The 15838-nt window shown below is 40.8% G+C and overlaps 1 protein-coding gene across 6 annotated transcripts in view; it reads right to left on the reverse strand.

Moving 5' to 3' along the window:
* Positions 1–15838, reverse strand: part of hdac7a (histone deacetylase 7a) — a 57138-nt gene that overhangs the window by 21359 nt on the left and 19941 nt on the right. The window contains exon 1 of one of the 6 annotated variants that reach the window (XM_041050920.1): positions 9537–13282. The exons of 4 other annotated variants lie outside the window; for them this stretch is intronic. In XM_041050920.1, coding sequence (XP_040906854.1) covers positions 9537–9600 — 64 coding nt within the window. In that variant the 5' untranslated portion in view covers positions 9601–13282. Of the gene's footprint in view, positions 1–7486; positions 7693–9536; positions 13283–15838 lie in introns of those variants that run through there. One more of the 6 variants, XM_041050933.1, reaches the window with a different exon arrangement.

The raw sequence follows: 15838 nt of genomic DNA on the forward strand, positions 1-15838 counted from the left end.
AGACACGAGACAGTTTCCTAACTGACTATCTCTCATTATAATTACGCCCAATTGTGGCTTCGGAATCAGTTGAGGTGAACAAACACTTGGCTTTAGTTTTCAACCACCACTGTAACTGGAAATTTAATTACATTTAGCAAGTAACATGATTACGAAACTAGGCTACCAGGCCGTGCGCCCTATTCTTTTTAAGCTAGTCTGTTCCACCAGGCTCTGACAGAAAACGTATCTACTCATACGGAGTTTCTTTCCTTATCTTATTTTATTCTAATGTATTTTCTCCAGCTAAAACAGCTGTTAGTCAGACTGAGGTGAGATACTATTTCCTGACTATAAGTTAACCGCACTTTATCAAAATGATACTAATCACAAAACCAGTTACCTGAATACGGTAACATTTCCAGAGCTATGCTAAAATGAGTGCAGAAATGAATCATGTTAAAATAGTACTGGATAGTTTCTGTTATTTTTCATTATCTCTAAAACTATATGGTACAAAATGTATGTTGGGTGCATTACATCTCAAGCACTCACCACACCAGATCGTCGAGTATTACACTATATTTAACTATTACAGTTGCCTACTACAGTTTAAAGAAGTGGTCTAGTGTACAAGTGAAAAGTGAGTGTGACGTTTAATATTCTAAATGAGGAAATCTGGTTGGGTAAAAAGGATGAGTTAAGCTCTCCAGCAACCACCCAACAGGCAACAGGTGTCCAATGCAGGATCCTGGAGCCCAAACAGCTCCACTGGAAATGAGTCAAAACTGATAATGAAACCAACCAACCACAGTCGAGAACAGCAACAAAGTCCACCGCAGATAAAGTGCCTAACAAAGTTTTTTAATTTTATTTTTTTCCAAAAGAGATAGAAAATGCAAATACATCAGTTTTACGTACACACACACACACACACACCGGGTAGAAAGAATACAGCTGTTAGTGCATCTAAATCCATTGTAGGTCTCACTTAGCTAATATCTAAACCAATACAACACACACACACACTGGCAAAATAATAAATTCTGTTGTTCTGTTGTTGTTTTTTTGTGTTTCACAAACTCACACAGTCGCTCACTGTCTTACTGTCTGTGTCTGTCTGCATGTTACACAGACACACTCATACACACACATTTCCATGCTCTTTGCATGCTTTTTGGGGGCTATTTGCATTGCATGGCTGAGTCAATGGGAAAGATTGCCTCATCCGGCACTAAAAACAGGATCCAGGAAGAGAACAGCTTGGGAAAAGGCTGGGGGTGGTTTCTGTCTATGAGACACATACACACATATTTGTGCGCGCACACACACACACACACACATGCCCTTGCATATTCACACAAAAATGCACACTGACTCACACAGAAACACAGCTGTAAACACATACAGACATTCACAAAATAAACACACATGTGGATAATAATGTAGTAAGCAACACATTCACCTGCAGATGTACATTCATTCATACATTTGAATAAACTTGCACACACACACACACACAACTTTAAACATTCAGCCACACTGTAAAGACATTTACACACATTCACATGCTACACTCTCACACACAGCTGCACACACAAGACAAGCTTGAGCAAACACCTATTGCACAAACCTGCCTTGATGCTTAAACCCAAAATTTGAACACACACACACACACACAACCACACACACGCACACACACAAAGCAAGCCTTGAAATAACTTGGTGTGACATCACCTGCATGCTGTTGAGTGTGCTGCTCAGATGTCAGGCTGCAGAGTGTGAAGTAAATGTCACTCAGACCTTTGGCCTGATGCCAACCACAACACTGGAAATTGATAGAATAGAATAGATGCTGTAGATATTGTCTCTTCAGGCAGATGTTTGGGTTCATGTGACATGACTGTGTGTGTGTGTGTGTGTGTGTGTGTGTGTGTGTGTGTGTGTGTGTGTGTGTGTGTGTGTGTGTGTGTGTGTGTGTGTGTGGAGTGTCAGTACTCCTCCTCCATATTAGGAGGTACAAATGCAGAGGGACAGTCTGAATGCCGACCATTGCTGGAATAAGAGAAATCCCTTGGTAAACACACACACACACACACACACACACAGCTACGCACACATATTCTTGGTAATGACAGCAAAGAATAACAAGGCTATTATTCTGAGGAAAAGGAGAGGAGAACATGCTTATACAAGGAAACAAAGGCTGCTACAGTATACACACACACACACACACACACACACACACACACACACACACACACACACATACACACAGTCACAGTCGGGAACACCAGTGTCTCTCTCTTTCCCTGCCTCTCATGGGTTATAAATAGCAAAACACACACTGATCCAGCATTTACCTACACAGGGCCTTTTGTTTCTACAGGGAAAACCACACACACACACACGCAGAGTATCCCAATGATGTCACGTCCAGTTTCCAGTTGTTCGTAAAGTGAAATGAAAAGATGCAAGTAAAGGGATTAAGAGTAACACCAAAGATAAAGAGAGAGAATGACAGGGAGGGTGTAAAATGTTAGGCGTGATATAATCAGACTGAATGAACTGAATCTTACTGGACAACACTGTAAAGTGGCTTTTATTGACTTTTCACTGTCTGACTTTTTGCCTGTACACCCAGTGACCACTTTATGAAAGACATTTCCCAGTTTAGCTCACGGCTCACATCTCTAAAGAATCTGTTTCTCAGTATGTAAAGGTCACAAGCAGGAATGAGAGGGTCAGTCAACACCAGAAAAGACAAGCCATTAATTCATATTTAGCGATATTCTTAAAAATATATACTTAAGGACATGGTCCACATTACAACTGTGAATTGCGACGCGTCAGCATTTTCAAAATTGACTTCAGGTGTAGATTAACACCAGAACATACATTATAGCTTTGTTGTATCTAGAGTTTTCACAAATTACTGTGAGTGTTGACACCTCAGCAGTCCATGGACCTCAGTCCTTCAGTTGAGGAATAATTTCTTTGACCACTTGGCCACCCTGCTGCCCAGTGAGAGGATATGCAATTATAAAGTATCTGATAATAACACAGTTCCTATGTAGCCAGTGTGACTTTAAGTCTAGAGACTGTGTAGTGGTTAAGTCTCTGGACCTCTGCAACCACATTTACTGCAGTCTCTCCACAGTCTTTCTCTCCTGGGTCTCTCCAAGTAAAGTGAGACTCTAATGTTTTTAGTTCTCTGGAAAAGTGGTATTGTGTTACAGTTCATTACGTCGGTGTGTAGAACTCAGAGAGGGATAACAAATCTTGATCCTGTGGTTGTGATCGTGTGTTGATTTAATTTAAATAGTACAGTTTTTTTTGTGTGCAAACAGAGCTGGGAAGTCATGTAGTAGAATAACACACAAAGCACGCACACACATGTACACATACTGTACATTTAAGCAACAGGTCCGTGTGAGAGCATGAGGAAATATGTTCGCCTTGAGAAATCCAAAAGGAAAGTCAAATAACAAATCCGAACACGAACGTGATGTTTAGACTTCACCAGTGCTGAAGTGACTTGGATTTACCTGATCTCCCTGCTACTGTTCAGAAGAAGCAGCACGTCAACGTACTTCAAACAAAATGTATTGCGACTGAGAAGTTTCAAACTTTTTCAACTTTTGCTCAACAACTGAGACAAGTACTATTTTTTGGATTCTCGTGAAAGATGTTTTTGGTGGAAGTGGGTCAAGACGTGGTAGGAATTGTGGGACATGCAGTCACACAGACAACATGTCGGTCTTTAAAGGAGTCGCAGAATTTATTCTCCTTTTCAAGATTTGCATTATATCGAATCAATTTGTGATACTATTTGTGGAAGGTAATTTTCAGCAACAGCCGATCGACGTATTTGCATTTTGTAACTGCCTCTCACTGTTAGCTGAGTCTGCCAAATTATGTATCATGAACAAGGGATTAATGTGAAAGGATGTGATGGACAATGCAGAAGACAACATGCGTTAAGTGTGACAGTATTACAGTTGGATGACATTGTGGTCCGTCTTCTACAGTCTTCTTTACTGAGACAAAGTGATGCCCACACCTCAGGCCACAGTTTAATAGAGAGACTGTACAGCAGTTGCTCTTGTTCTGTTGTATCTGACTGACTGAGAAGTAACTTCTGAGACTTGTGAAATCCTATTAAACCAGCTGTAAGCACAGGTGTAGCCAAATCAACCAGTGCTGAAGTCCTCAGGGTTCAACATCTATTTTTAGTTGGATCTAATGGTGGCACAGAATAAATAACACACTGTGCAGTGAGTTCCTCTTGAAACACTGAACAGTAAAACTAACCTGATAGGTTTACTTTTGTGTGTGTGCGTGTGCGACTCTATGTGGGCATGTCAGTGTGTCATTATGGAAATCACCAACGACACAACAGGGTATGATACAGCCTGACTGGTTTCAGAGACCGCTGGGAATGTGCTGATTTATCTGAACGATTAGGTAGATTAGGAACAGTTGTACTTACAAAATGAAATGAAATATTTTGTGCATGTACATGTGTGTGTACATGTGTGTGACTGTGTGACAGAGAGAGAGAGAGAGAGAGAGAGAGAGGTCCATCCCACGACCTGGCATTTGGTTAATCCCTTCCAACTAATTCCTCCCCTTTCTACTCTTTTTATTTTGAAAATGTGTGCTGCTTAGTCAGGACTGGTTCTACAGGTAAGACAAGCATATACAAAGGTCTCTCTCTCTCTTTCTCCCTCCCTCCCTCCCTCTCTCTCTCTCTTTCTATTTCCCTCTATCCCTCACTCCCTCCATACCCTCTCATGGAGTGAACAGATGTTGACAGAGCGAAAGACAAGGAGACAAAAAGCCACGCAGTGGGGGAGAACAGGGGCAATAAAAACAGGAAAACATAAAGATGAAAAGGAAACAGAAGAAAAAAAATAGACACATCAGCTTAAAAACAAAGAGAAGAAAGTCTAAAGACAACTAAGGCGAGTTGGTCAGCAGCCTTTAACAATCTGCAGATAAATCTAGTCACTCCCTGCACACTGTAGGAGAGCTGACAGCCAGCACAGTGCCACCAGTGATAGATACTCCAGCTGTACAAAGTCAACAACCGACGGAGCAGACACCACCACTTTGTGTCTTGTTACACGTCCAAATATAGCTACACTGCGTTCTTCTGTTTTGACTGTACTGTGTGCATGAGTGTGTCTAAATCACACTACACCTTTTAGAGGCAACAGCTACTACTTTCAGTTAATGAAGATGTCATTGCCCCAGGCTATCTGTGAGGCTGTTAATCAAGATGGTTAGTTCTTAGCTCCCTCTTTGCATTATGTAATAAAAAGATCCACGTCTGATACGTTTCCTAGTAGTGTCAACTCAAAAATGATTGTACATACTTGGAACACTTTACAAATTACGACGTGTGTGTGTGTGTGTGTCTGTGTCTACTTGTAGATCTATCTTTGTGAGGACCAATTTGAGCATAAGCCTTAACGCGTGAGGACATTTTGGGAAAGTGGGGACATTTTGGTCTGTTCTCACAACTTTAAAGGGCTGTTTGAGGGTTAAGGTTAGAGTTGGGTTTTGGTTAAGGTTAGGTGTTTAGTTTGGATGGTTAAGGTTAAAGTAAGGGGCCAGGAAATGCATTATGTCAGTGAGTGTCCCCACAAAGATATAAGTACAAGTGTGTGTGTGTGTGTGTGCGTGGGTATTTGTGTGTACACACATGAGTATGTGTTCCAAAAAAATTACTGATCCAAGTTTGTAGCACGTCTTTCCAGTTCTTTGCCAAAGAAAACTGCTCCCATTTCATCTAACGCAAATAAACACAGGGTCAAAGCCACAGAATCTAGTCTGGCTTATTTTTAGCAAGTGGAGATGCCTGATAATTTGCTAATAAAATAAATAAATAACACACTGCACCAGGGGTTATGAGGCTGAGTATGAAATGGTCAGCCCCCTTGGGTCACAAATGGGTTTTAGAAAATAAGTTTTCATTTTCTGGTCAGATATTTATCTGGCAAACCAGAGCACTGATATTGAGGTTTTACTTATATATTTGTCATTGAAGCAAAACCTCATTTCCAGTGAAGCTTGTAACTGTTTTTATCTCTATCTTTATCACTTTGTGTGATGTTTTCAAGATTCTTTTTCTTGACTTAACCTTGATCAGTTGATTAATGAATCGTTTCAGCACTAACTATTGCAATAAAGGCACAGCAGAACTTTAGATCCAATATGCTACCACATTGAGAATACTAAATATACAGTTGGACACTGTCGAAATTTTACTATTCCTCACTTCCCTATTTAGAAAACCAAAAACCTGGACTTTATGCTGAAAGTGCATTTTAAACCTTCCTCTAATATAATTGATGGGAGATGTACAGAGATTTGAGGAAAAGGCACACAAAAATAACATTTACAGAGACTTCACCTGGAACAGGATTAATACAGAGGTACAGACATGACCTCCCTGAAACATGTGTTTGGGTAACGTGAGCCAATCTTAACACTATGATTTGTGACTGTTGTTCATTTAGTTTCATTTCCAAATGTTTTAACTGTGGTGTTACCTCACTCAACCGGAGATAGACCACATATTACAAGCTAACAACACCATATTAACAATTTAGATATACAGCTGCTTTCCCAAAGGAACAAACCTGCAGGAAGCTAAACAAACCCAATATAGCAGCGATCCGAAAACAGACACAGTTACTGGGCAGTAACATACAGACCAATGTCAGTGTCCTGCAGCCGCTCCCACAGTGGATGTTCTCCTACACATTCAAGGTGCATTATAAGTCATCGTCGGTTATTATGACAAACAATGTGCGTGAGAGAAAGGGTAAGAGTATTTCAGATGTTGCACATCTGCATGTATGTGGGTGCATGTGTGAGTGTGTGTGTGTACATGCATGTGAGACAGAGAGGACAGTTAGTGTATGTGTGTGTATGTGTGTGTTTGTGTGTGTGACAGTAACAGAGGAAGGTTGATGTATAATGCAGTGTGGGTCCAGTTTCCTAAGTCCTCGCTGAGTTTCCATAAACATGAAGGACCGCTGTCTGTTAGGTCAGCAAGCTCTCACACTCACATGCGCGCGCACACACACACACACACACACACACAGTATATGTCTTGCGTTGTGTTGCTGTTGTTTAAACAAGTGTACGAGTAATAGTGGCACAAGAGGAGTATCACTGAACAAGTGAGATAGGCAAAGGAGAATTAATTAACAAGAAAGAAAACCTCTGTGTGTGCGCCTCTTTCTGCCTCTCTCTCTCTCTCTCTCTCTCTCTCTCTCTCTCTCTCTCTTAGCTCCACACTGAGCTGACGAGGCTCGATCATCACAGTTTGTCACGCTTGCAAGCTCAGACCACAGCAGGCTTCCAGTGCACAGTAAGATTCGAGGAGTTTGATACAACAGATTAATACAGATGACGAACCACGGAAACAACAAACTGCTCATGAACACGCAGGCACAAGGAGCAAACAATGAATAAAGTCAAAGGAACATACCCGTGTTTGTCTTGTAAATATCCGGCTATGTGAAAACCCCAGTAGCACTTCTGCATCAGCCAGCTAACAGCAGGATCTATAATTAGACAGAGAGCTCCACTCCCCTCCAGTCATCTTTTACTGTCGGCCACATCCTCTTTTCTTTAACTCCTTCTCTTTCTTCTCCTCCCTTCCTCTCGCTATCTCTGCCTCTATTTGTTGACAGCGTGCAAAGCCAAACTGTTGATTTCATCATTTCACTCACTCAACAGCAGCACCTTGCTTTGGAGCAAAAGGTCATTTTGCATGGTATCTGTACGCTCCAGACAGAAAAGACTTTTTTAAAGAGTTTTTTTACTCCCTTTAAATGATGCCAAGAACTACATTGCAGCCAGAAAGAGAGGTCAAAATCAGCCTGAAAATATGAATATACAGGCTAAGGAAAAACAGATTAAAAGAAATTAAATGAGTGACTATACATAAGACCTCAAATAATACTGTAGGAGGCATTTTAAATCATCACAAGCGTTTACACAAGGACCCTGTTGCTTCTGTTCAACTTGTGTTAGACTCCAATTTTTTTTTTTTAAGTTCCACACTTCGGCCAGAGATGACCGTCAGCTCTTGTCACTGTGGGATCTTTACAGTCCATCCCATAAACAACAGGGATCGTAACCCTGGCAATGGGGGCGGTCGGGCCAGCAGGAAGTTGAGTCTATAAAAACACAACAATGAGAGAACCGGGGTGGCTTCCTGTTTAAGAGCTCAATTTAGACTCCCATTTCCTCCCCTCTCCTCCCCCTGCTGTTGTTGTGATGCTGCTGCCGCAGTGCCCTTGAGCCCTATGGCAGTAAAGTTTCCCCATTGGAACACCGTAGTGAGAGAGTAAAACTAAAACATGCATGGCTTCTCTCCACCTCGCTCCCTCTCACACACAGTCACACTCTCAAATCACTGTCCCCATTCCTCTCAATGTATGGCTGAGTGCTATGACATCCATTAACGACTCAGATTAATGACTAACAGTGGCCCTGAAGGCAACACACTAATGTGCTGAACACACACTTGCTCACAAACACACCCATTACAGGAACATGGAAAATTACTAGGTAAACTATTGACAATCCAGTTAAATTGTGTTTTATCTATTTCAGTTGTTTGTGGGACTAAATGGGTTTGAATGAAACTTAACTTTGACAAATGTGGAGGAACTTAAGCATTTTGTTTGTAAGAAAAAAAAAAACTGGCAGTGTAGGGAGATCAAGAGCATTGAAATGGGAGCTGTTTTCTTTTTCACATTTTGACAAAGAGACTTATTTGCATTTCTTGCCAGGAGTCAGGTACCACTCTTATATCTGCAGGCAAAATATGAAGCTGGAGCCAGGAGATGGTTAGCTTAGCTTAGCTTAGCATAAAGACTGGAAGCAAGAGGAAACAGCTTTACATACAGTTTCAAAAATTTCAAAAGTTCCACCTACTAGTACCACTTATTGACACGTTTCATAGGTTTAACCAGAACAAAAAACTGTGTGAAACAAAAAGTTGTTTCTAGAGTGATAGCAGGGATTTCCTGGAGTTTCGTTGTCACCATGAGTTTATGAGGTAACCAGCACAGACTAACAGAGCACTAGCCACATAAACCCACAACTTGTTCTTTACTTTAACTGATGTTTAGAACCAGGCTGGTTATTCCCCCATTAGCTAAGCTAACCATGTCCTGACAGAAGCTTCATGTGTACCAGACAAACATACAGACATGAGAGTGGTGTTGATTGTCTCATCTAACTCTTGGAAAGAAAGACAACAAGAAGTATTTCCTAAAATATCAAAAATATTCCTTTAAAGTTTCTATTACATGATGATGTGAGGCGTTTCCAGTTTTGTTCCCAGCCATACAGTTAATTTCAGTTGCAATCACTGCCTAATAGCCTATAAGGAAAAAAAAACTATTAGAAACTGTTTCCCAGCATGGCTCATTTCAACAGACTGTTTTTGCTTTTGCAATGCTACATGTGCTTACTTTAGTTTTGAGGAAGTGTAGTGGTGTGGTGTTTCTGCAGACCTGACCTACCTGCCACAAAGCCTGGCTGCAGCAATGTGACATCTCTCTCCCTGGACTTTCTGTCTGATGACATCTGAGTTTCTGAAAGTGATGCTGTGTGTGTGTGTGTGTGTGTGTTTTTTTTTTTTTTTTCGTCTGGTCAACCATGGTCAGAGTTACACTTCATCACAATACCCAGTTCTTCCTTTTTGTTCCTTTGTTAAATCTAGCGATTTGGAATCATAAAACTCATCAGTTCCTGTAACCAGAGTTTTTTCCCAGAGAAGTACCTACCAGATATTTATAGAGTCACTATTTTGAAAGCCACAGTAGCTATATGTCTTTCGCTGTTGTTTATAACAATCAGTGTTCAGTATATAAATTTATTAGTAATAGCAGTGATTATTACTCAAACAGAGTACAAGGTGCAGGAGGTGAAGCTGCATACGCTACAAAAATCTACAGAGTTGCAAAATGAGCCTTGTGCAACACAGGATTTCTATGAATAGTCTGGTACTGACAGTTAGGATCACATGCTCACATACCCTGGAAGCTCTCTGTCTCTGTCTCTCTTTGTACCAGCTGAGTAAGAGCTGAACTGTATGTTTGTGTGTGTGTGTGTGTGTGTTACGCTGAATATGGGAAATAATTCAGGGAAATAATAATTTTGTCAATGTGTTTCTTTTTTTTTGTCGACAAAGACAGTAAGGAAATTACTGAAAAGAGTATCATTGTGGTGTGAGAGCCTAAGTCCTGGCTTCATGTTAAAAACTTTGTGATGACACAGTCTTCCTCTCTTTCATTAAGTCTCTAATCCCTCCTTTTCTTTCAGTTTAATTAAGTTCACTGCACTCTATTGCATGAAAAGAATCAAGTATCTAAATCTGGTTGAGGAAAAAAGAAAAATAAATCATTAGTCTTCCCTCTCTGAAACACCCCACCTCTTTTCATTCCTACTTGTCTGTCTCTTTCTTTGTCGTTCTGGCTCCCACTGACACACACACTCATTCCCTCTCTTGCTCACCCCATCTCTCTCTCTCTCTCTCTCTCTCTCTCCCTCCTTCATCCTGAGGAATCCACAGCTGTCACTCCCATTCAAAACCTCTCGTCTTCCCAAAGCAGCTGGCCAGACTGTGGTTTGTGAGTGTGTGTGCGTGTGTGTGTATAGACCCGCCTGCGTACAACTGTCGCCAAACTATTTCTATATTTATGGTGTTGCTCTGTTGGTGCACACTTGAGTGTTCAAGTGTAAATGGCAGTGTGTGTGGCTGTCGACAACTTTAAGAACTACCCTCTGCTGTGAGTGTGTATGTATATGTATGTGTGTGTCTTACATAGATAGCACGATGAGGACGGCCCTCTTAAGTGACAACATTTTGCTGGTGTTTGAGTCTGCAGAGGGTTAAGTGAGGACACCAGCAGCACCTAAATCATCCACTTGACTCTTGTATATATTTGGCTCCAGGCCTTCATGTGAGCCTTCTTTGAAGGAAGGATGATTTCTTTTGTTTTCATCATGTAAAGAAAAAAAATCCACACTCGGATTTTCATTTACACTCCTCGATCTCATCTGTTATATTCAACATCGAAGTGTTCTCCCCGCTTCTCTCCTACATTTCCCAGGATACTTTTTGACAACCCCCATACAGTGGGTGTGAAATATAAAACAGACCCAGAAATGCAAAGTATAAGGGTGTATTTTCTTTTCACAGGTGAGCAGACACCTTTGACTCAGGGTCACTTGGACAACCTTTAAGTTGGACATTCTGGTGATCGCATGCAACAATATCACTTTCAATAAAATTACAGGTTTATAAATTTGGCTGCTTTATCTACTTCTCAAAGAGATTTATGAATGTTGTGTGAGCTTGTAAAAAAAAAAAGGAATCCAAGAATCTATTACATCCTGTCCTGCTTCAGCTAAACGCCTCTCAGATTTACACAACTCACACAGAGGTCACACACTCACAAACACTACATAAACATTCCATGTGTCCCTGTCATCTTGTGCTTCGCTCAGTGTTGCAATTCGCCTGAAGTGGGAAACTTAAGAACAACTCAGTCATTACACACACACCCACACACGCATGAAAATGAATGAATGTGCATACCTCTGTCTGTCACGGAGGAGACACCAGGTGTGCTGTCCTGTTTGACAAATGACAGTGAGTCCTCTTTCTGCGGCACAGACAACAGAAGCCCCGGCTAAGAGTCCAACCCATGGCCTTACTGACATTCTCACCTCTGTTTCCTGTCCCTCATATTTTCTGCTGTATTCTGCAGAACACAATCCACTGGCTCTTTGACAGATACATTAAAAGCGTTTACATAAACTTGTGACAGCTGTGATTCAGCCTATCCAGTTATACAGTTCTGGGAACATTCTGCTGGTGTGGAGAACGGTGATACATTTTGCTTCTGGTTTGTTTGGAATAAATAGAAGAAGAAGTGGGTAGCATGAGCAGTGATGCCTGTCAGGACTGGACAGACAAGGAAAAGAGCACTGTGTCTGACTGACATGTGATCTCCTGGACCTAAATTGACCTAATCATCCCAGTTTTAATCATAACACAGGTGAGGTTAGAGTGTTTCTTGTAAAGCATCATTTTTCAATCTTTCAGAAACTTGACACTAAACTTGTCTGAAAACCAAATTCTTTTCATGGAGCAGTCATGCTTTGAATCAGCTGCTGATCTATGTGAACATCTGATACTTTATTGCTCCCTGTGGGTAAATTCTTTTTTTTTTTTTTTTTTTTCTGGTGCCGCCTTCCTTATGGAGGTCAGAGGTCATGATTAGTTACAAAGACACGTCCTGAGGCTGGAAGGCATTCACTGCTTTGCCTGTGAACACCTCACCTCAGCAGGAAAAACATGAACTGAGTCGTCTGTTTGAAGCACTCGCCGAGGCACCCTGCTCTTCACACTGAGTGACTCCCTAAAAATAAATTCTATTGTATGTAACACAGTCATCAGCATAGTAGGAAGAATATCTCTTTCAGTATCGAATAATTTTGCTGCATGTTTCATCCATCAGGAATGTGAAGACTTATGGAACACCTGACAAGAACAAGTACTGTGGAAATGCCCTTTGGCAAAGCACCGTTTCCTGCAGCTGCTGCAATACAGCTGCTCAGCAGCCAACAGCAGCACTGGTCATAAGGTACAGCTACCAGTGCAACACGAGGACACCCTTCTTTATCCTGCAAATACACCTTTGCTTTAAATTTCAGCCTTTCTAGGTATCGTCAGCGAGAAATCTGGGTTTCACTCTCACAGATCTCAGAACAAAACATTTCGTAATCAGTGCAGTGTTGGCTGCACTAGAAACTAAAAGTGAAGAACATCAAGATGTGAGCTTGCATCAGTCCAAGCTTTCTTTCTCTCCGTCTCTCTCTCTCTCACACACACACACAGAGATACACACACACACACTCCTGCTCTTCTTAACATCAAACGCATTCTCCACATTTCCCAACACAGATAAAGCCACTCAACACAGGAGCTCACTCAAAGGGATCTCCCCTTTATCTTTTATAACACACAGACCCACATCACACGCACTTCCACAAATATCAGTCCACCTTTATCATCACAAGCCGCAATAACTCACACAGTGTAGTCACACTTTGAAACACAATGCTGGATTAGACAAACAGCAGCTAATGGCACACCACTCTTGCTTAAGCATCCATTGTATTAATCTCTTCTCACACATACTGTACAATGCCACAGGGGAAATGATTTCAAATGAACTGAATAATCTCGCTGCTTATCAGCGGTGAAAACAGTGAGTCACGAAAACAGCGGTGACCCGGTGACTGATACACTGACAGCCCATGGTAGTGGTGGAGAGATTGGCAGCTACAAAAAAAAAACAACCTACAATCAGCAGCACAAAGCTTTTCTGCTGATAAGAACAAGTGTCAATATCAGCTGATTCTGCAGAAGTCTAATTCACCCAGCAGCCAAATAAGACACACATTTGTGTTGTAGTTAGGGTGAAGAAAACCTTGATTATGTTTTCTGCTGAATAAAGAGACGAGTTTTAAAGACATTTTTCCAATTCACTTTCAGTTCAATCGCCTCTTTTTAAAAAAAAAAAAAAATCCCACTGACAAACCAGTAAATCGACTGAGTCCTGTCAGTAAAGACAAACATCTTCTCTTCGTCCAAAGACTCATCAGGACAGAAATACTCTTAAGAAGTCTATTTGTCATTGATAATAATAAAAAAAAAATCTAAGAAATGGGCAAAAACAGATTTCGAGGAGACTGCATGACCTCTTTGCATGGAGAATATAGTGAACAAAACACCTTGAACTGGCTGACTGCCAGAGCCACTAACACAAAAAACAACCTCAGTTCCTCTGGCAATTGCAAAACATCAATGAACTGAAGTGTATATGAGAAATGAGATCTGTTAACAGGACTCCCTCTGTCTCTTACTTCATGTTCTTTTTTTGATACAACTTTCTACCCCCGTTTGCTCTTTCTATATATACACTGTGAGTCTGTCTATCTGCTATTTTGCTTCCTTTCAATTTCTTCATCACACTTCTTTTTTTTTTTTTTAATCTACATTCTTTTCTTGGTAAAAGTTAACGTGTTCCAGGAAAGCAGCCTCATGAATATGCACAGTCACACTCAGCTGTCTGCACGGACAACAAAGGAAGAAGACATTAACATTCCTGCACATGCTCTGCACTCTGGTCAGGGATGAACACACACACATAGACACAGGCAAAAAAAAAAATCATACATAAACACATGCATGAACTACAAATACACTCTGAAAGACGTACACAGAGGCAGGCTTCTCTTTTACGAACAACTGAAGATGTGCAAAACCAGGAAGCAGAGATAATCTTTTTTTTTTATTAAGCCACAGGTCGACAAACAGTCGGCAGCTCTTGTTTAGAACTGAAATCTATAGATTTGTCAAATGAAAGAAAAGTAATTGGCAACTCTTAATTTATTACTAATTTATTATTACTACTAATAATTGATTCACTGTCATTTTCATGAGAAAAAAAAGCCAAATACTCTCCGGTCCCAGCTTCTCAAATGTGAATCTTTGTTGGCTTTATTTGTTTTCTGTAACACTTAACTGAATAAGCTTGGTTAGACAAAACCAGCAGGTAGAACTCAGCTTGAGTTCTTGAAAACTATGAAGGGTGTTTTCCACTCTTTTTTTTTTTGTATAACAAAGAATTACTCAGGAAAAATAGCAAACATTGTTTAAGCATATGCCATTTGTTGAATGTTCAATACCTTCCATGTGTTTCAGGGGAAAATTAAAAGTCAAACGACTTGTGACTCGAAAAAGTGTGTGTGTACAAACAGAGCCTGCGTGCTTCTAAATCACTGCATGCATTGAATTCTGCATCTAGTTTACTTCCTCCTTGTGATATTGAGCATATTCTTCCCAGCAACTCTGTCACTTGCTCATCTCCAACCACTTACCTAACACCTCACACCTTTGCTCTCTGCAGTACTGTTGTCTGTTTTCTGCACCTTGTGTTCACACGTCTCAAAAAGCCGTTTCTATACACACACACACACACCCTGACATGAGCAAACACCCACAGACAGACACAAACACAGACGTATATTAAATAAACATGCATTGTGTCTCTCTCCTCCTCCACTTCACCCAGTTGTTTAAATTAGCTTGGAGCTGGAAACGTCACTGCAGACCATCCATCGCACACACACACACACACTCGCAGTCAGATGTAAAGTCAGTCCGTCCAGATGAGAGGAGATCCTATTACATTTGCGCTCACAACAGGCTATCTGATCCGAGGTCTGTGTCAGTCACCTCCGTGATCTGGAGCAAATGTGAGCCAGCCATTACTCTCTGCTGCGCTTTAGGTCTGACAATATCAAAATACAGCCAGAGGTCTGGTTCGGAAAACTTAAGGCTAGACTGATGTATGGGGCGGACACTTTTATCAGACATCACATTTCAGACTGAGCATTCCTGACACAGATACATCTGCAAAACAGTCATTTTAATCAGGAGTTTAATTTGCCAGATGTTTGCTGTAAATAAAATCTTTTTATGAAGGGACCCAGAGAATTTTCCTTATCACTGAAAAGACTAAAGTTTGGTCATAATGCCTTAATGAGGTACTAAACATTTCAAGTTTACATAATTCAAAAGAATGAAAAAAAAAAAACTCCAAGGGCTGATTGAATACAGGCAGGAATATTTAGTATCAATGGCGTCAGTATCAGTTTTCCCAAGCCTGTGAGCCCTTGAGCCCCATGCTGTGATCCTAAACAAAAAGTTAATTTGCTTTTTGATAGAAGCAAATGGCAAAACACA

Source organism: Toxotes jaculatrix, chromosome 2 (assembly GCF_017976425.1).
Source record: "Toxotes jaculatrix isolate fToxJac2 chromosome 2, fToxJac2.pri, whole genome shotgun sequence".
Taxonomy (NCBI): domain Eukaryota; kingdom Metazoa; phylum Chordata; class Actinopteri; family Toxotidae; genus Toxotes; species Toxotes jaculatrix.